Genomic DNA, 20,831 nt, shown 5'->3' with positions numbered 1-20,831 from the left:
AGCAGGGTATAAAGGCTGTCATGTTGTGTCCATAGCCGCGCTCCTGCTTGCGGGACGCCGCCATTGCAATAATTCTGCTTTTATCAGAGATACCGTCCTGACAAAAATTACTTGGATATTTCCAACAGAGCCTAATTCTGTCCTGTTGTATTACACACTGAACAAAAAAGATGGGAGGCCGAAAAACCAAACCAATGACCAGTGCGACGGCAGTAAGTCAAGCATCAAAGCTTTATTAACTCAGCCTTTTCCTTTTCCTTTTCCTTTTTTCTTTTTTGTTAGAGATGCTGCTGGTCCCTGAACAGGCTGAGGCGGCCGTTGCGGCTGCCCCCCCACTTGGCTGTGCTGGCTGCTGCCTGTCGTTTCCCTCAGAATCATTCCTGGGACTCCACCCGTTCCTCTCAGGATAATATTTGATCCTAACTGCTCAAAACCTCATTTAGATGCGTATTTTTAACACAGCGTCTGTGGGTCCTGTTTCCTTCAGCGGCCGCGTGCCCTGGGCGCTGCCGCCCTCCTCCCGCTCCCTCGGCTGCAGTCCACCCCGTTCACCACGCAGGGAGTGAAACCTCAGTGCTCTGCCTTCGGCTCCTCCTCCTTCCTCTTCCACTTCCTCTTCCTCTTCTCGCGACCGCTGCCTCAGAGGCCTCGCGGTCAGGCTCCGCTGCCCACTGCTTTAAGAGCCTTCAAAGAAGCGGGCTCCCGCCCATGGCCAGCGGCCCTGCTTCGGGCTCCCCCGCGCGGGGCGGATGGACAAGATGGCTGCGGCCGGGCGGGGAGGTAAGGGCGGCTCGCGGCGGGGCCGGAGGCTGCGGCTGGAGGGGCTGCCCGAGCGGCAGTTACAGCGCTGCGCGGGAGCGACCGCGTTCCGGCAGGCCAGGCCTTCCTCCCTTACACAGCTCAGATCCCCTGCGCGCTTAATCCCGTGGTTTTCATTCAGCGATGAACGTGCGCGGTGTTTTCACTTGACTGCTGAGGTGGTCGGCGCTGAAGATAGGAACGTGTCGCTCTTAAGTCGCTTTTAGATTCCAAAGTACGTTTGGAAAGCTGGCACTTTGTAGAATTCCCTGCTAGGTCTGTATAAACTATTTTGTTTACGTAAAGCTATTACTGTTCTTAATGGCTTTAAGATTTTACGCACTATCAAGATTATTTTATATACACGGCAAACTGCTAAAACTTTTGACTCTGGCCATGCAGAAAAGTAGTTTTGCCTCTGTGATGATTGTAGTGTAAGTTGGAAGAGCTGACAGGACGTCTGGAGGACTGAGAAGGTAAGACAGTTTAACTCGATGCTGTATCTTACCGGTTACGGCCTCCAAAATTATAACGGTGCAATGGCAACTCATGCTTCCCTCCTCACGTGAAGGAAAGCGTTATTGCATTTGCACATAAGGCTTGCACACCACAAAAGGCTCCTACCCTATTCATTTTTTACTTAAACTTACTAAGGGGTGACTGAGGTAGGGGACAAGAGCCTCACTTACCGCAGTGCACGTCTTTCTACTCAATAAAGCTACACAACTGCTTGATGAGGATTAGTCATACCTTATTTTCCACTTTTTTCCTGAACAACGCTGTGTATTAATGGAACTGTTTTTCCTGTTTTCCCAGGCAGCACCAAGAGATAATGGGATTTGTCATGTCAGCACTAAACCGAGACTAAGCTTCAAACTTTTATACAAAATTATTTGTTGAAAAAGGAAGCTTCTGCACTACTAAAAGGAGACGTCTGTGAAGTGCTGGACTGGGAGGCTGTGCTGTCTCTGAAGGAATTAACTTCAAAAACTTGACAGAATGCAAACTCAAATCTTTTAACATTGTGTTTTGCTTAGCAACAATAAAACAGTGACTGACTTTTACCAGAGCTGTAACTTGGGTCACTGGGGAGAGGGATACGGTAAGATTCAGCTGAGGTACTCACGAAATATGTTCTTTTCTCTTGAAATTTAAATTTTTAGTTTGATATACGTAAAAACCATAGAGATCAACTTTTTTCTTTTTTTAAAAAGACACTCAGCAAACTAAAAGTTACTGTAAGATGTTTAATATGGAACTGTTTTCCTCAGCTAGATGTCCTCTGAAAATGTGAAGGTGTAATTCGTAGCTGTAGCTAAAATTGTGAAAGAACAGCTACTTAAAAAAGCAAGTGGTGAACTGACTTTAATGAACTAATACTGCTACAGGCTTTCAGAGTGCTTGCAGCAAAATCACTAACTGTACACTGATGTCAAGTTGTTCTAAAAAAGTGTGCATTAATGATTTAAATAACACAGAATGAATATGTTGTTTAATCAGACTCTGAAGATATAAGTAAGATAAGTAGCTAGCAAACTGCCTTGGTTTTACTCAATGGTGCTTGACAGCTGCCTGCATGATCCAGTAGGATGATGAGTCTACGAGATCCTCTTACTTGTGCAAGTATCAGAACTGTAACATGACTAAAAAAAGATTAGTTTTTCTCATTTTCGAAGAGTACTCATATCCTGCATATGTGCAAGAGAGTATCAAGAAGCACACTGCTTACATTTATAATAATTTATTATGTTTAGGAACAGTGAATAAATACCAAGCTGTTAGCTTCAGTTTGGCAAACCTTTTCCCACCAAAGATGCGCTGGTTGTTGTGGCTTTCTTTTCTGGCAGAAACTCCATTGCCAGCAATGGATGCATCAGAACAAGTAATTAATAAATAATACACACACACAGCAGTTTTCTAAACATACCTCCTGTTTTAAAAGGCATGATACAGATTTACTAAGCAAGTTTCAAGCAAATTCTTCACAGAAGAAAATTTTTGCTACAAGCTGTCCTCTGAACACTGTATTCTTCACCAAAGTTTGTTATTTCATGGAATACTGTATTTATTTCTAAACAGTACCAATGGATCATTAAAAAACAATTTAACAATTTTTCTCCACTGAAGGTAAGCTGAGACATGGCTAGTAGTGGACTGCAGGAATTTAAGAGTAATGTACCTCTTGCTGAGCAGTTTCATCACAGTCGTGAATAAACATACAAGAGAGGAAAAGGCAATACAACTTTCTGTTCATTGTGCTTGATGAGGTGAAGGAGTGTTTGTTTCAGCTTCCTTTTAAAACACTGTTCAAAAGTTAAAAGCATTGTATTTAAATTTAACAGATGCTTTGACCTTCCATGAACATTTGTGGTAAAAACAGAACTGAAGAAACTTCCTGCTCATGATAAGATTCATCTTCAAGTACTTAAGGTTGAATATCCCCTGTGTTTCATTCATTTATTAAAAATGTGTTTTTATAAAAGCATGAAGACTACAGAAAACCAATTAACATACTCAAGTTAATCTTGCATATTTTTTTCACAACTGTATTTTACATATCACCAAAACTCTGCTTCAGCAAAAGAAAAAGAATAAAAATAAATTCTCTCCCAACTATTTACACACAGGTATTACCCACCCTGGTGTGGAACCAGATACTTTACTCTGCAGTCCCCCTAACCCAAGGTGTACTCTTAGGTGTATCTTTTTGTGATTTAGGTTCCTGAAAGTTTTCAGCAAACCGTTCTCTTGCTTTATCCCAGTTCTTCTTATTCTTGCTTGGGACGATCTGAATATCTTCAATTGAGGTTGGTCTACTTGTACCCAAACCTGCATGCATCTTATGTAACTGAAGGTGGATCTGTCAAATACATTAAAGATTGTCATTAAGTATGTAGAATACCTAACATTTAAGTCCTAGTTCATAATACAAATCTTTCCCCTCCTGGCAATTCCGTTACAATTCTGATTTACCAAGACCATGCACGAACACCTAAATCTAAAGTGTTAAATCAAATCTAAATATCTGTGGCTTTAGCCAGTTTTTCCTCTCATTGGCTCACTCTCTAGTTTGAGTTTTGTGCTATGTAACTTTCGAAGATGAAGAATTCTACCAATCTTGAATTCACATTATTTATATAAATTTCAATTTTCCTCCATGCTTTGCACTCAAATTGGAGATCATTAATCCGATATCTCTCATTCCTGTTCAGTTTCCTAACAACGTTACAACAATTACAAACAACAATATTACTGTCATTTTCTACTGAGGTGATGAAGCCATTGAAAAAACTCAGAATACTTCACTGATAAAAGTAAAATTGATCTGAGGTTAGTCCTACTGAGATTATTCCCTCCCATGAACACTTCTGAAACTTTTAAAGTGAATCATGGCTTATAATTAGACATTTTCCACTGCAAATGCGTTTCTATTTCTTTGTAGTCTAAGCAAAAACCAGAGACACTTACTGGGTCCTTCATACCACTGCCATCCTTGCCCAAGCCTTCCCCTTTTTTCCATCCCATTTTCTCCAACATTTTGTGTCCTTTGTTGCTGTCGCTGATTTCACTTTAAAGAAAATTTAAGACTGATAAGCAAGAGTCAAAGTATATGCTCTCTATTCAAATACTGAAGGACAGAAATGTTCATACATATGCAACTCTAGAAACCAGGGCCCAAACACTCTTCTATCAAGAACTACCCAGAAGGCCCTACTGCCTTCTTCGCTAGTTCTTGAGCTCAATTTTGGGTGCCTCTCCACAAGGATAGCCAGTTGCTCAAAAGTTTGTGGAAAAGAGCAATAGGATGGCCTTGAAAACAAAGATTATGAGGAGAATGGGAGGAGGTTGTTCAGTCTGGATGCCAGAAGGAGACCTCAACTGCTATCCACAAATATCTAGAAGACTGCAGAGGATGTCACTCTTTTCTCAGGTGAAAAGTGATTGGAAGCAAGGAAATAGTCTCAAGTTGCACTACAGGAGGTTTAGATTGGAAACTAAGAATTTCTTCAGAGACGGTTGTTAAGCACTGTAAGAGGCTGCCCAGCTGAGTGGTGGAGTCCTCATTCTCAGCGGCATTTAAAAGATGTGCAGACCTGGCACTAACAGACATAGTTTAATTAAGGGACTTGGTAGGTCTGGCTGAGGGTTGGACTTGATCATCTTGAAAGTCTTCTCCAACCTCCATGATTCTATGCTTCTTTTCTCATTAGTATATTAAAGCTATTCCAAGACTCTACTCAATGCCAACTTTCTTAAAACACATTCTATATGCTGACTTCAGGACCTACAAGATGCAGCACAGGTGGATGGGAATCAACTGCACTAATTGAGAAGGCAAGATCACTACTTCCCACCAAATCATTCAAACACACATTTCACTGTCTCACATTTCCTTTTACTAAGTTACAAGCACCTACAAGATCGTGCTTCTTTAAAACAAAATAGCAAGTGGAGAAGCAAAGGAATAATTTAAAAGGAAGATTAAAATAAGTCTTATTTTAGAGGTAAAAATATGCATACACTATGAAAGGCTGGATATTGACAGTTGAAAGAAATTATGCAGGTGAAAAACTTGCATAGGTGCCATTATTGGGATGAGACAAAACACAGAGGCTATTCAAAGCATCAGAGGTGTCAGTAGTGCAATGGCTGATTTCCGTATCTTTTGAGATAAGACAGCGATTTAGCCATCATAACAGCCAACCTGAATTCCATAAGGAAAAGCAAGAGTATATAGTAACATTAGTATATGAACTAGCAATTGAGAATAGCTGTCTTCTCATTCTCCTGATATACTGTATACAGGTGATTCATAAGCTGACAAACTGTATCTTAATAAGTAACTGATACTTGCTGTAGTTCTGTATAATTCATTAGAGGACTGTGAAGATTTTTTATTTTTTTTTACATCCAAACAAACTTACATATGTACAGAAGCTGGAGTATCTCCTCTCTGGAAAGTTCCTTCACTTCCAATGGTCTCTCTGCGTTTTCCAGCTCTATCTTTGTACTTTGGATTCTTCACTGCTTTGTTGTCTTCATACTCTGTGTTCTTTGCAAACAGATTAAAGACAGAATATTTAGATTCTTTATTTCTGATGACTTCACTGCTCTATCTTCAGAACTCTGTAAATAATGATTTAGTATACAAACAACGTGCTTGAGTTAAACCATCAGATTCAGGACTCTGAAAGCTTTCTTTATTCAATGAAATTTATGGCTTAAAACAGGAATCATGGAGTAGATGTAGATCTCAAACATTTAATTTTCTGTAAACTCACCTGTAAACCATATTTTACCCGTATTTGTTTTAATGCTTTTCTTCTGACTAACTCTCTCTCTTCTTTACTAAGTGCTGGGCAAACTAAAAGGAAGAACATAGGATTCAATTTCTAATTAATATAATAACTCTTTTCCAACATAAGACAAAATTTTATTCCAAGATTATTACACAAATGCCAAAAAGAACTCACATTATCATATACTGCAGAACTATTCTCAATTGAGAAGAAAATCGTAACAGAACTCTGCAATATTTTTTTAATTATTATTTATAAGATAAGGATCAATAATAATATTTTAAAAACCACCATATTCAATGATAACATGACTAACCAGAAGATTCTTTTTTCTTATCCAGACGAAGATGCGCTCTGACTTGACCTGGTTCACATCCATCACAAGTGTCACTGCCAGGATGTATGTGAAAAGAAAGCACAGTTTCACCAATCTTCACTTCATCACCATGCTCCAAGATGTACGGATCACATTTCGTTTTAGGCTACAGCAAAAGAAAGTTTTGGCAGCCATAGTTATTAGTTACTCATTCAGGGCACCAGTGCTATTACATGAATACTGCTTGTAATTTACTGCTAAAGTCTGAAATAACAAATGTGGGTAAACATTTAAAATACAATGGGTATTTCACTCTAGCAATTCTAACAACAGTAGAGATTTCCTAATTCCTAACACAAAGCAAACATAAAATATAAAGAATGATCCTAAATCCTGAAGGAAATCAAGGAACGACAGTATTGTTAGCAATTTGCCATGACATGTTTAACATAACTGCATGATTAGTTTTCTGCAATGTATACAGCACTGTAGCAGCAAATACTCACCTGTAAAATCTGATTTCCATTAACAACTGTTCCATTCTGACTGCCTTGATCCACAAGAACATAATTTTGCAAATCATGGTCAAAATATACTTCTGCATGGAACTGATAAATAGAAGAGTAATTGAAGTGTTCTCATTAAGCAAATTCTTGACAATTTAAATGCTATTTTATTGATTTATTTTATTGATTTATTTTTATTAATTTCAGAATGTATTTGGGAACCTCTTAGCTGTGTGAGTTTGGTACTCAATGTTAACAAAACATTCTAAGCACTTTGAAATGTATATTAATGGGTGATAACATCACAAGCTAACATGTTCTATTAATAATCTGGATCACAAACTGTCTCAATACTGAAAAAGCATGTACTTCCTAGACAGAAAGTATGCTTCACTTAAAGGATTGAAAGATACAGTAATGAACAATTTCTATTTATTCCTATGAATAAACAGTATTTCTTCCTTGTAAGGGATGTTTTAGCACTCTTAATTTTGCTCTTTCTGGAAGACATCAAGAAGACAGAGAAATATAATTAAAAAATCTGATCTCAGTTTACAGGGCTCAGATTACTTTCACATTTGAAACAGCTGAAAGTGCCATGTTTGCATAAATTTCATGTAATTCAGTTTCACTTGCACCTTAATCACAGAATCACAGAATTGTAGGGGTTGGAAGGGACCTCCAGAGATCATCGAGTCCAACCCCCTGCCAAAGCAGGTTCCCTACAGCAGGTCGCACAGGTAGGCATCCAGGCAGGTCTTGAACATCTCCAGAGAAGGAGACTCCACCACCTCCCTGGGCAGCCTGTTCCAGTGCTCCGTCACCTCACTGTAAAGAAGTTCTTGTGCACATTTGTGCAGAACTTCCTATGCTGCAGTTTCCGGCCGTTTCCCCTTGTCCTGTCTCCATTCACCACTGAAAAGAGTCCGGCCTCGCCATTCTGCCCCCCACACCTCAGATATTTATAGACCTGCATCAGGTCCCCTCTCAGTTTTCTTTTCTCAAGGCTGAACAGACCCAGTTCACTCAGCCTTTCCTCATAGGAGAGATGCTCCAGGCCCCTCACCATCTTTGTGGCCCTCCACTGGACTCTTTCCAAGAGATCCCCATCTTTTTTGTACTGGGGAGCCCAGAACGGGACGCAGTAAATGGTCAGGGTAGATGGTCAGGGTAGAATTTTAGGTCATTTCATAGGTAGACTATGAAAGTCTAACAAACCAATTTTTAAAAAGATGAATTGCAATTCTATATGGATATTGGTCCCATGTGACAGAACAGAGAAAACAAAACTCAGTCTTCCTGAAAACACAGGAACCAATTTCCAAACAAATACATTACCTTCAAAAATGGCCACTAAGCAAACTAAAATATCTTCTACAATCTACCAAGACTCCCAATAAAATCAGGGAATCTATACAAGTTAATTTCAAATTTGACAAAGATCTCTTTTGCTATAGTAATGAAAAAACAAATCAACCTGTGAAGAAAGTGCTCATTTAAAACCAAAACCCTTCTTACCTAATTGCAGGTGCTACTTTGCCAGAGCAATTGCTGTATTCAAAAAAACAGCATTAATGCTGTTAAAACAGCATGTTGCAAATGTATACTACTTGCTTTATATATGAATAGTGGAAACATCAACTAGATAATCTGCTTAGTGTTTTTAGTTCTATCTCTGTTTTACTGAGTAGCGTGAACCAAAAGTACTTCTAAAGATGCTAAATCTGCAGGGAGTCATTTATTTCAATCTCACTTTACATTTAAGAAAAATTAGTGCCACAGCTATCAATTATGAGTAGTAATGTAGTAGTTAAATAGATAAACTGGTAGTAACTTTCTAGAGATACGTCATTTATCTTCATGTCTGTGCCCCTTCATTTGCAAACTGAAGTAACTCCTGCACACTGTTATTTTAATGAGAAGTATTTCAGAGCAACTTCAGTATCCCCAAATACTGGTAAATATTGTTAGCTATGCTAAGAAGCAAGAGAGAAAATATAAAAACTCTGGCTGTTTTATAATCCAGTTTCAAATACAAGCCAGAAAATGTCATTAATAGCAGGAAAAGATCATCTCTAAGAAAGTTGCAGTATAAAATGCTACACTTCTTATTAATTAGAACTGTCATCTGAAACAGACATAGTAAAACTTATTTAAGATACAGGCATTTATAAGTGTTTTACCGACTTTTTTATTTAGATTACAGATCTATAAACTTATGTGGAATTAAGAGAGCTATATTTATGGTCTGTGTTGCAGTAGTCAGCAAACTCAAGCAAATAATTTATTTTTAAACCTTCTTAAGTACAAATAATATTCTATGACAATGTCATTTCAAAAAAAATCGTTATATTTTCAAACACTCTTTATATCACTTACACATTCACACTATATCCTTAAAAATAAAACACAACCTGTTTCTCTAAGCTCAGCTGTAATGATTGGATTTTTTCTACACCTAGTTCCAACTAGCAATATTTTACTATACAATCAATATCTAGCACAATCACCCATTTTCCTGAAGTTCGATTACTAATGCATTCAGGATTCAAAATATAATTAACTGTGCATTACTAAAACTCCAATTAAATTAAAAAAACACAAAACAACAAAAAATCTTTGCTTTTCTAGAATACGAAGTCACACTGCTGTTTACATTATATTTCCACAGAGCAAAACACCGTATGCTTTTTTCTTAACTCCATTGCTAAAGAAGCCCTCATGATTTGGCAAAACGAAAAGCTAAGAAATAAAGCTTTATCCAGATGTAAATATACGTATTAGCAGAGAAAAACAAGAGTTACCTTACTGACTCCAACTTCAGGAATTTGAAGTGTATGGCCAACATCTTTTTCTCTGAAAAATTAAGTTAATACATAAATTGTGACAAGATAGAAATAGCTCAAATAACAGCTTACAAAAGGTGCATTTCAACTGAACCTTAATACCATGCTTTTCTTCTGCACTATCTGCAAGCTTTACAGATACAGAAGTACTATCTTACAATACACACAATGTACGGCCTTACTTCATTTGCTTTCAGCCTTTTGTAAACTACACACTAATATATGATAATGCTATACATTATTTTTTTTAATCTATGAACTTGACATTTCTATATGAACTTCTCATTTCATTCAAGACCTGTGGATACCAGTCTGAACACTGCATCCTCGAGTTCTTCATCAGTCTTCTAGTCTGAAGCTGACTTCTTCATAGAATTAGACAAGTTATAAAAGCAATACATTAAAAATACAGATTTTTTGTTCAAAGATACTGGGAAGAAACATGAACGGGTTTACATGTCAATTCTTAAACTAGAGGACGAAGAAACAATACAGATACTAAAGGAACTATATGGAAACCAAAGCATTTTCAATGGTTGAATTTCACATAAATGTGCCTAGGAACTTCCAGATACAGGAGCAAATCAAAATACGAATCAGCATCAGATAAAAGCAGTTAAAAATGAGTGAAGATTTTAGTAGGCACTGAAGAAAGCATTAACTCGTCATTAAGTTCATCATCACTATGATGAAACCTGATTTTGTATTAAATATCAGAACTTAAAGAATTAATGCAGGTTAGCAAACAATGCAGCATATTATTTCAAAATGGAGAATCAACCCTACTGGGATTCAAAATGAGAAGCCCGAGTTGTGCTTCCTTATGACTCTGAATTATTGAAGGAGTTATCTTAGTGACACAGAAATAGACTGTACTTTTTTTTTCCTTAACTTCTAGCTAAGTTCCTATTTGGACTTAGTCAAAATACCAAGTTACCATTACTTCTGAACTACATAAAATACGTATGGTGTTATCATAGCAAATACAACAATATGTGACACAGCTGAAGTTTCTTACTGCGGGCTAACCTTAAGACAGTAAACCTCTAACTACTGAAGGCTAGCAGGACAAGAAGGAACTGTGGGGACAAACAATCCCCAGTGGCTTATGCTGTCCTGAAAGATAGTACAGGCTTCAGATATAAGTAACAAATTTCACTCAGTTTTACCTTCCAATTGTAGCAGGTTTCACAGCTGTGATAATATAAAGTGACCCGGTCTGTAGAACTGGTGACCTTATTACAATGACTCTGATACAAGGAGGCCAAATCTTTTCTTCATCTACAATTATGAAGAAAAAATAGTTACCAACAATTTTACTCCTGTAATCAACAGTTTTCTGACAGTAACCAATATACACTCTGCAATTTTATGGCACAACCCTATGAACTTTCAGAAAAAAAAAAGTATAAGTACATCTGAGAGAAAACTTTGATTAGAGTACTGTTTTAAACTTTTGTGCCTCCACATTGAATTTCCAATCCAAAAATAATTATCCTTTGCATGTCCATAATGTTTACGTACAGCCATAAGATATAAAGAAAAACAGAATTTACTAGCATCACCCATTTGTCAAAATTAGAGTGACTGACCAAATACTCTTCAGGCCACATCACAAATCTCATGGAAATAAAACTTTATATTAGATAATTTCTATCAAATTATTTATTTATTTTACTCTTAGTATCTTTAAGCATAAGTTCAGATAACATGAGCCCACAGATGCACATTCTCTTTTCCTTACTGTCTGTTAATTAGTATTTCAAAAGTTGTGTGAATTCTGCTCTTGGACGTATACTTGCAGTGACAGTTTCCAATGGTCTCAGATAGGAACACATTGGCAAGAGGGGAAGACAGTAGATAAAAAGTTATGAGAAGAGGTATCACCTTCATTTTTAAGTATTTTTGCACTCCAGTGGATTTTTAGAAAATCAGTAAGAGAAAGCAAGCTTCTTTTGCAGCATTCAGACATTCTGAACCGCACTAATCAATCAGAACTGGAGTAGCAGAAGAAACAAACTTGACTGTTAGAACTCTGAGCAGGGCTCAGGTTGCAGTACAGACTTCTTATGACTTCCAGTATCATTTGCACGTACCAGTTATTTGTATTAATCTTTCCATATTTTCCCTCACTCTCACCATCAGAAAACACCATTCAGTTCTTGAGGTCCCAAGACCCTAACATTAATTAATGCAAAAGAACATACATGTTTTTCTCTGTACACCTATTTCTTATATATTGCCAAAAGAATATACACAAAAGATTTCAAATACTACCAAGTACTCCTTTTCACCACAGTGGATGCCATCTCTCACTGAATTACATTTAATTGTTTGTGAACAGCAGTAGGAATACATGATTTAGTGATGGGACTAGATAGGTCAAGCTGATGAACTTTTCTACCCTAGATGATTCTATAAAATACCGTACATTAATTGAAAAACTAGTGCAGAATTACTTTGAGGTCTGTGCTAGAATCTTTAATTTTAGCAACAGACTTCCTATTCTCATCACTACCCTAATGTAAACGAATTTATTCTACTGGTGAGGTTTTCACATATGCCCAGGAAGTTACAGCTCTAACAGCTTTTACAAAAACACCACTAATTGGCTCCACCTACACTGTAAATGAAAATAAAGAAACACTGGTAACATATAATGCTTTTTACCCCAAAGCATCTCAAGTTAGATGCTTTTATTTATCTATTACTATCCAAACTGCTTCACTTTTTTTTTTTTCTTAATGGGAACTTGGAAAAACAGAGTAATATCATACAACAAAGGTATAATAATTCACCTTCATTTTCTGAATCTTCTGAATCATTGGTTTCTTCACTTGTTACTTCATCTGTACTGCTATAAGGTTCACGTTCAGAATCTGTAATTTCACCTTCTTCAGGCTCACTTTCTGTGTCTACTGTTCTACTGTCATCTGTATATGCTGCAGTATCTGGTGTATTTTTGTGTGAATGAGAATTCATACTGTCTGTAGAAATTGATTCTTTGGCTCTTAGACTGTTTCGTATTTTTGTGTCCATTTTTGTCTTCTTTCTTGCATTAGGAGACTCTTCTTCTTCAGTAGAACTAACTTGCTCAGTAGTGGAAAAGCAATTCAAATTGTTAGATGATTTCTGCTCTTCTGTGTCCATATCCTGGAGAAGAGTTACAGAAATCACACTTGAGGAAAGTTGTATTCTTTACAGACTGAGTCTAAGTCCACTACCAGTCCACTACCAGCCTGGAATCAAATTCTTCATTAGCAATTATTTTAAAACTATTAAAAAATGCTTACATTTCAAGAAAGTTCTGCACATTTCACGTCCTACTGGATATAACTAAGACCATCTTCTACTTGATTAGTGGGACTACACTCCTTTTCCAATCTCAACAACTCTTTTGGCTTTTCTTACTAAAAAAGTAACAATCCTTGCTCTTACTCTCAAACTTATAAACATCACTGACTAATTTCCATTTTTGTTTTTATGATTTTTCTGTCCCTCTCTAACACAATTCTTGCAACTTGTTTTAAACTTCTTTAATCTTTAGTGTAATTTCCACCCGTTTTTTCTCTTCTTGTTCCCCTCCTCCCCCAGAATGATTCCACAAATCAGAAATGCTCACTCTTCTTTGCCTAACGATCTGCTCTCTCTCCTTTCAAAACTTTAACTTAAACAAAAACCTGTGAAGAGCTTCTAAGTCTAATTTGTGCTATGTGGAACAGGTCCTACTGAGAATCTGTTTTTGACAGACAGATATCTCCACAGTATGGCAGACACATTATTACAGATTTTTCCATCACCACTTAATTTCATGAGCAGAAAAAAAGACCAACATTATTTAACTGAAAAATCTAAATCAGTTTTACATCAGTTTTGTCAAAGTACCTTGAAAATGTAATTCTAAATTTGATAACCTGGATGATCATCTTAAAAAAAAAAAAAAAAAAAAAAAAAAAAAAAAAAAAAAAAAAGGTGATTTCTTTCTTCAACAGAAAAAGACAGGACAGAGAAATCGTATCAGATATTGTTGCATAAATATTTGCCTTTTTAGATTGGGAATTAAAGCATTCAGTTGCACTGAAGCATACAAAGACTTGCAACACAGGTAAAGTTAAAAAAAAAAGTTGACATTTTCAGGAAGTTTCTGTGTAGAGTATTTAATATTTTGAGGTACGTGGAATAATGTGTATGTTAATACCATGGAAATTAAAGCACTTTACTAAGATAGAATATGAAATTGCCTATTATTACTATTATTATAAAAACTTATCAGTGATGCAGTTACAAGTCGAAACGATGAATTCCTCTCAGCCCAGTAGTCAAGCTATTGCTTAGGGCTTTTAATGTACACTTTTGAAACACATTCAGTAAGACAACAAATATTAAATGACCCCACATTTTACGTTAAAGAATGCCAGTCTGCATTTGCCCTCCTCCCTGAAACCCCTAAGAACTGTAACTAGGAAGCCACTGCCTGCGCTGTTGATTTTCAATGATACAGTAATCTGGCCAAAAATAAGTGTTGCACAGTTCATCCACACTGTGGGCTTTCACTGTCTGTAACATCCCCAAATCTGGTGAGACTGACCAGGAAGAACTGACCAGGAAGACTTTATACCAGCATTAGACAAGGGAGGGGAATACTATTAAGAGCACTGAGATTAAGCCCAGCAATGGTACAGCACCATTTGAATGTGACAAAGCCACCTACACTGCTCCAGGGAGTCTAGAAAGAAGCATCTGTAAAGCTTGTATCCCAATGCAAGCTGTACGAGGAACAAAATGGGATGAAATGGAAACTTTGGTCCTTTCCCAGACTAAAATGGGAATATTATACTGCCATAACAAGCATGTCTGGGAAATTCCTAGAGCATGCTGAAGATAACTTCCTGTTACGAGTATTAAGCCAACTAGGAAAGGCGCTCTCACAGACCTGTTGTTTGAGAATAGGGAATGCCTTGTGGGACAGGTGACAACAGGTGGCCGTCTTGGCCACAGCCAATGATGAAATAGTTCAAAATCTTTTATTATCAGGAGAAAAAAGGTCAGAGTTGCCACCCTGGACTTTGAAAGAGCAGACCAAATTTCTCAGAGAGTTAGTCAGCAGCGTCCTCCAGAGAATCCATTCTTGAGGGCTTACGCAATCCACAAGAGCTGGTCACTTGTCAAGAACCACCTTTTAAAAGCCCAGGGGCAAGTTATCCCCCTGTGCCACAAGTCAAGCAAGCAGGGCAGAAGACAGGCTGGATGAACAGTGAATTTCTCCTGGAACTAAGGCAAAAAAACCCTAAAGTGCACGACCTCTGGAAGCAAGATCTGACTTCACAGGAAGAACACAAAGCTGTAGTTCACACATGCGGGAAAAGACCACAACAAAAGCAAAAGCTCAACTTAACACTGGCCATTGTGGCATCAGACAGCACAAAAAAAGTTTTTTTTTTTTTTTTTTTTTTTTAGTATGATAAAAACAAGAGGACAACAAAGAAAAACACTGAACTGACACTTGAAGTGAATGGTTACGTAACAAGTAACATCAAGCAAAAGGTGGAAGCATTTAATGCGGGATTTAATAGCAACTGACAGAGCCTGGACTCTGAAAAATCAGACATTATTAGTCAAACCTGTTTCTCTGGAAAGCCTATAAGGAAGATTGTTCCAGGAGATAATAAAAGGCATTTAAAAAACAAAGCTATTATCATGCATAGTCAATGTGTCTCAAGATTTGCCTTCAACTTTCCTTTGAGACCCTGAAATATTTTAGCTATAAGAAAGTTTAGAAATTCTTGTACAAACTTGAGGATCTTCAAATTGCATTCCCAAAGACTGTGGATTTTTAACTCTTTAATTATTTCACATGTATGCATCAAAATTCACACACTTTGATCATATCTAAACATTAAGCCTGGGACTGCTGAAAGTATTTGGTAGTGTCTCCTTCTGAAGAAATTCTTTTGTGATACATGACCACTAGAAATAAAACAGAAAATACGCAACACATATGAATGTGCAACTCTGCAAATAGCTAATATAGTTTCCATACAGCCACTGCTTTTAAAAAACCAAGTAGAACCAACAGTAAAAAGAATATTCAGTAAGCTTCATCTTGAATGACTGAAATACCAGCAGTGCACTCCATTTCTCAATAACAAGATATTTAACTTATCTTGATAAATTTATGATACATAACAAGGATGAAAGTACATGCTTATTATTAATAGTAGTTACATCCTGAATCAAGGCATATTCTTTTTTATAATTTTCACCTTGCCTAAACAGTCTTAGCCTTTTAGCCTTATCCAAACAGTCACTAAACTGATCACAAGTTGAACAGAGACTGCCTCAATACCATTCAGCTTTTGAAAGCAGTATCACTACATGGTGCCTAGCTTTTCCTCTGTCAGCCTAATAGTCAAGTTGAGACATGGGATGAAGCTAATGCATAATAAACTATTTCTTAACTACTGGGTTAATGTGGTTCTTACTTCTGTATTTCTGACAAAAAGATAGAGAAAAATACAAGTGAAGTAGTTTAGAATCAGCAAATCGTTTTCATGTATCCTATAAAGGAACTGATGGTTTTGCTTTCTAAAGAACGGGTCACAAACTACACATACTATGACCAAAGTATCGTCTTACATACATGAATAATAAGGTGCTTTCAATTGCATATTCAAAATATTTAAAACATTTAACTATAGTTTTTTTGTGACAGAGGAAGACAATTTGCTCTTTCCAAGGAACTTCATGTTTTTCTATATTACACCTGAGGTACATATATGCTCACACAACTCTTCAGTATACCTACAAATTAGAACTTAAATTATCTTGTGTATACATGGAATAATTCTAAGAATCATTTCCCAACAACTCTTTCACTCAGATGACTAAGCTTTCACTTGCTAATACACCATTTCACAAGTACTCCAATTACCGTCTCCTACTCTATGCAATACGCAAAAGTTCCAGTACAAAAATCCAACTAAAAGCCATAAAGGGGTAAAGCTCTTCCTACGTTATGAAGTCACCTTGTACATTTGTGGGAAGCTATGAAACACTGAAAGCACACGCTTGCCTTACCTAAAGAATGTGTAGTGCAATTAGTCAGGACATCCCATGTAAAAATAGTGATACTAAACAGGTGTTTTCCCCAAATATTCATAGTACTATCAAAGTTTTCTTCAGATGTTTTACTTATACAGCGTTTCAATTTACTTTTTTTTGTTCACTTTTTAGATAAACTGATGTTGATCAAATAAATAATTAAAAAAAAGTGATTTCTTTTGGGAAATAGGTATCTAAACATCAACTAGTAGATACTTTTTCCTCTTAATATATAAATCAAGGTTAAAGGTAAACATCCAGACTAACGTGTTTGGTGTCTCAACTCTACCTTTACCAGAAGCTGCCAATCCAAAAGAAGAAATCTTCAGACTAGCCATGGTTTCTGTCAACTGACGTACCTAAAGATGGGATGAATATCAGCAAAAAGTAAACTACATGTGATAAAAATAAAAACCACTGTTTCAAGAGTCATCTGGGAAATAGTACTATGAAAGCCTTGTCTCTTGCAGTAATTAGGACAGATCTATAGTAGTAAAGAATACAATGGAAGTTAATTTCGAGCACCATACTGAAATAAAATCCAGCAGACAGTAGTCAAGAATAAACTGTAAAAATTATTTATGGAAAAAAAGTCATAGTCAGAGTCTATTGACAGCACCTAAGTTCTCCTATGCGTCACTCAAAACCCTAATCCAGCAAACAAAACTACATGATGACTGTCGCATAATTCCTATTCTCCAACTAGAATGAAAATGTGGATCTAGATAGTGAATCAGAGATTATATCATTCATACTACCCTGTGAGGATTTTTGCTGTTGATTTTTTTTTAGTGGTTTTTAAACTTATCAAATTTTATTTAAAGACTTTTTGTGCAGAAAGCAGTTATGGTAATTCTTGATCAAGTTTCTTGGCCCATCAGAAAGAAAAAAAAAAACTAAAGTCTTGTAATTTCAAGAAGCAAGCTGTCTATATTAAGTTCTATGTTTTGTCAAACACAACGCCCGATTGTCTATTAAAAGCAAGCATATGGGCAGCAAACTTGAAAGAAAACTATTCATAATAAAGAAGTTTGACCTAAAACAATCTCTGCAGAAAGCTCATAATAAATTAAGAACACTTCTAAGAAAACACTAATTTACACAAGTTCCCCCTCTCCTTATTTTTTTTTTTTTTTTTGCTATTACAAGTACATTCATTTTTCACAGACTCATTAACATTTTCTTACGTGGTAATTTGGCTTCTTAAAAGCACAAGATCATCTTCTTAACTGTCAGAGTAATTTTATTCTTTAGACTTACACTGCTTTTTCACAAACACTGCAATATTTGTGGAGAAAAATTTTTACTTATGTAGTGCTAATCATCCCAATGTATTATTTCTAAGTAAGCAGCATATGTAAGATAGTGAGCACACTAACTACCTCACAGTAGCCACAAACAAAATTGCAACTTAAAAAAACAATCAGGAAAAAAAAAAAAAAACAACAAAATAACAGCAACAAAAAAAAACCCTATTCCTTCCAGTTACCAGAAGCAGGGAATCATCTGCTTGATGTTTAGTCATTTTTTGATTAAAAGGAGATGAAATGGCTTGAATAATTTTTTGTAAAAACTGTATAGCTACCAATATTATGTATATACAAATATTTCTGGTGATTATATGCACAACTACAAAACATCCTTACTGCTTGTATATAAATTATAGTACTGAGTATCTATCAATATTTGTTTACTTTTAATCCCCTAACTGAAAAAGAAAGCAAGCAAGCTTAACAAGTAATTGTGTACTTCAAGCTACTTTTATCCACTGCTCACTGTCTTTTTCAGACCACATGCGTTTTCTTGTAAGCATTCTAATCTTAGCTGGGGAATGATAACAACATCCAGGTGTATTCTGACACTCCCCAAATTAGACTCTGATATTGCTTTATCACTGATAGCCCTTCACAAACCAGGCAAAAAAAATTATTCTCCTATTTGTAATGGTTGTGGGGTAAAAAAAAAAAAAAAAATAAGATGTCCGAGAAATCAGTTAATGTTCAGAGTCTTTAGATGTGACCATAAAGTGCTTTTTGCTTTGTAAATCTAATTGTGCATTTACACAAAAGTGGAACGATAGGAAAGCTTTTTTTTTTTTTTTCCCCCCAAAGTTAAAGCAGAGTAACTGTCAATTTGAATTCTTTCATAAAAAAATATAAATGAAATAGCAAGTGCCAGTTTCCATGACACAACCTTCAACTCCTTGTTCAGAGACGCACAAATCTCTGTGCAAAAGAACATATTTTAAACAATTTTCCTGCTAGCTTGTTGGTTAAACTGAATTATTCCACAAAGCTAAGTTCATTATCAATAAAACTCATCATCAAAAGTGGATGTTTACCTCCTACCTTGTGACTGTGCAAACTTCACAGAAAAGATATCTTAAACATTAAGTGAGCTAAAGACAAGTAGCTCTTTGCAATACAGCTGGATGACACAAGCAGATGGGGATGGGATCCCACAAAGTAGCCAATGTTATTTTCTACATTAGAGCTATGTATGTCACAAAACTTTGAATATATTTGTACATTCAGGTCATTTGGAAAATTTCACCACAAAACAAAATTTAAGGGATTTACTAATTGCACTATTTGATGGAGGCTAATTCCCACAATTTCTCCAACTTCTTTTCTGGATACATAGTGAAGTTCTGAATTAACCATGCCTCTTGAAAGTTTCAGAATGTTAATTCTGTGTTTACTCACAGCATGTCCAGAACTTAGACATTGGTAAAACTGCTAACTAGCTTCAACTGCTTTATCTCCCTGTATCTAAACAAGCACTACACTCAGCATTGCTAAGCATCTACCCTAATCTTTTGTAAAGGTCTACACGAAGTTATCAACAGCCACAACATAAACACAAATTCTGTAATTGACCAACTACCATTATCCCTCTAACATACAATGTAAGTGTCTATTTCCAATCTTTCAGACAACCTGAACTCTGAAAACACAATTTTAAGCTCTGTCCTGATGTTACATAATGGTTATGCTTGCATACTATGTGATTCTTTCAGATTTCAACAAATCAGCTGTGCTGGAATCTCTAATGAAAACATGCAATTGTTACAATAATGGCTTTAAAAACTCAGCAAACCAAAGATAACACATTGAATTAAATCCCAACAAAACAAATCTGCAGAATAACAACATGTACATTTGATTCAACATCAGCAACAGTGTTCTTTAAGAGAAGGCTTCACGAGTTTTAATACGCATATGACAACAGACATTTTTCCAAGATACCTACTAACTGTACTATTTGGTAGATTTCCTTAGCAATCAGAAGAAGATAGAAATGAAGCTACAAAATGTAACTTAAAATAGATGTTAATTACAGTCAGCACTTACTAAGATTTCAGATTATTTATATGCCATGGACAACAAAAATGTATTGATCAAAAAATACCAATGAAAGAACACATGAAAGTAATCATAACTTCACAGACATTTCATCAGTTTCAAATGATGGCAGGGATATAGTGAAAACATCAATGCAATCAGCTGTGGAGTACAGCCACGGAGAAAAAGTGGTGTGTCACTAAGTTCTCAAAACCTCCCTTTATTTTTGGATTCATCACATGAATATTAAAAAAGAGCAAAGACCAAAAATTACTAAGAGGGTACACTGTATTTGATGCAAAAACACTCCACACAGTAGCCTAACTTCAACTCAGAGCGTTTGCTAAAGAGCTTCACTGACATTAAACTGACATTTAAAGATCTCCACTGCTGTATTTTAATGAAGTAACACTGAAAAGTGAGGGAAACCATGTTTAAAAGGTCTGTTTTTAACAGTTCATTAGGAAAATTTTAACACTAGCTACACCTCAGCAACCTGTCTTATATGATTCAAGAAACATCTGACTCTTTCAGAAAACAAGCATACATCCTCTAAATACCAACTGCCAGGACCTCTAAGTCTCATAATGAAGAAACCAAAATAATACAGGTTTTCCTGG

At 36.2% G+C, this 20,831-nt stretch overlaps 1 protein-coding gene, 1 long non-coding RNA gene and 1 other non-coding gene across 4 annotated transcripts in view; 2 read left to right on the top strand and 1 right to left on the bottom strand.

The window, feature by feature from the left end:
- Positions 1–626: 626 nt before the first annotated feature.
- Positions 627–7,388, top strand: LOC122164018. 2 transcript variants are annotated; one of them, XR_006170095.1, is made up of 4 exons: positions 627–780; positions 1,615–1,900; positions 3,141–3,228; positions 6,440–7,388. It is a non-coding gene; the product is annotated as an uncharacterized LOC122164018 (long non-coding RNA). The 2 variants fall into 2 exon arrangements; XR_006170096.1 differs by lacking the exon at positions 3,141–3,228.
- On the top strand, positions 1,260–1,388 carry LOC122164203. The gene has a single exon (XR_006170151.1). It is a non-coding gene; the product is annotated as a small nucleolar RNA SNORA47 (small nucleolar RNA).
- The window catches only part of AGGF1 (angiogenic factor with G-patch and FHA domains 1), a 21,366-nt gene continuing 3,058 nt past the window's right edge, over positions 2,524–20,831 (bottom strand). The window contains exons 6-14 of the mRNA XM_042825702.1: positions 12,565–12,927; positions 10,936–11,047; positions 9,725–9,776; positions 6,921–7,022; positions 6,415–6,580; positions 6,081–6,163; positions 5,724–5,851; positions 4,267–4,366; positions 2,524–3,658 (exon numbers count right to left, since the gene is read on the bottom strand). Coding sequence (XP_042681636.1) covers positions 3,458–3,658; positions 4,267–4,366; positions 5,724–5,851; positions 6,081–6,163; positions 6,415–6,580; positions 6,921–7,022; positions 9,725–9,776; positions 10,936–11,047; positions 12,565–12,927 — 1,307 coding nt within the window. The 3' untranslated portion in view covers positions 2,524–3,457. The remainder of the gene's footprint in view (positions 3,659–4,266; positions 4,367–5,723; positions 5,852–6,080; positions 6,164–6,414; positions 6,581–6,920; positions 7,023–9,724; positions 9,777–10,935; positions 11,048–12,564; positions 12,928–20,831) is intronic.

Source organism: Centrocercus urophasianus, unplaced genomic scaffold (assembly GCF_019232065.1).
Source record: "Centrocercus urophasianus isolate 14NV4802_14NV808 unplaced genomic scaffold, USGS_Curo_1.0 seq_25, whole genome shotgun sequence".
Lineage (NCBI taxonomy): Eukaryota > Metazoa > Chordata > Aves > Galliformes > Phasianidae > Centrocercus > Centrocercus urophasianus.
This window is presented reverse-complemented; position numbering and strand designations above follow the sequence as displayed.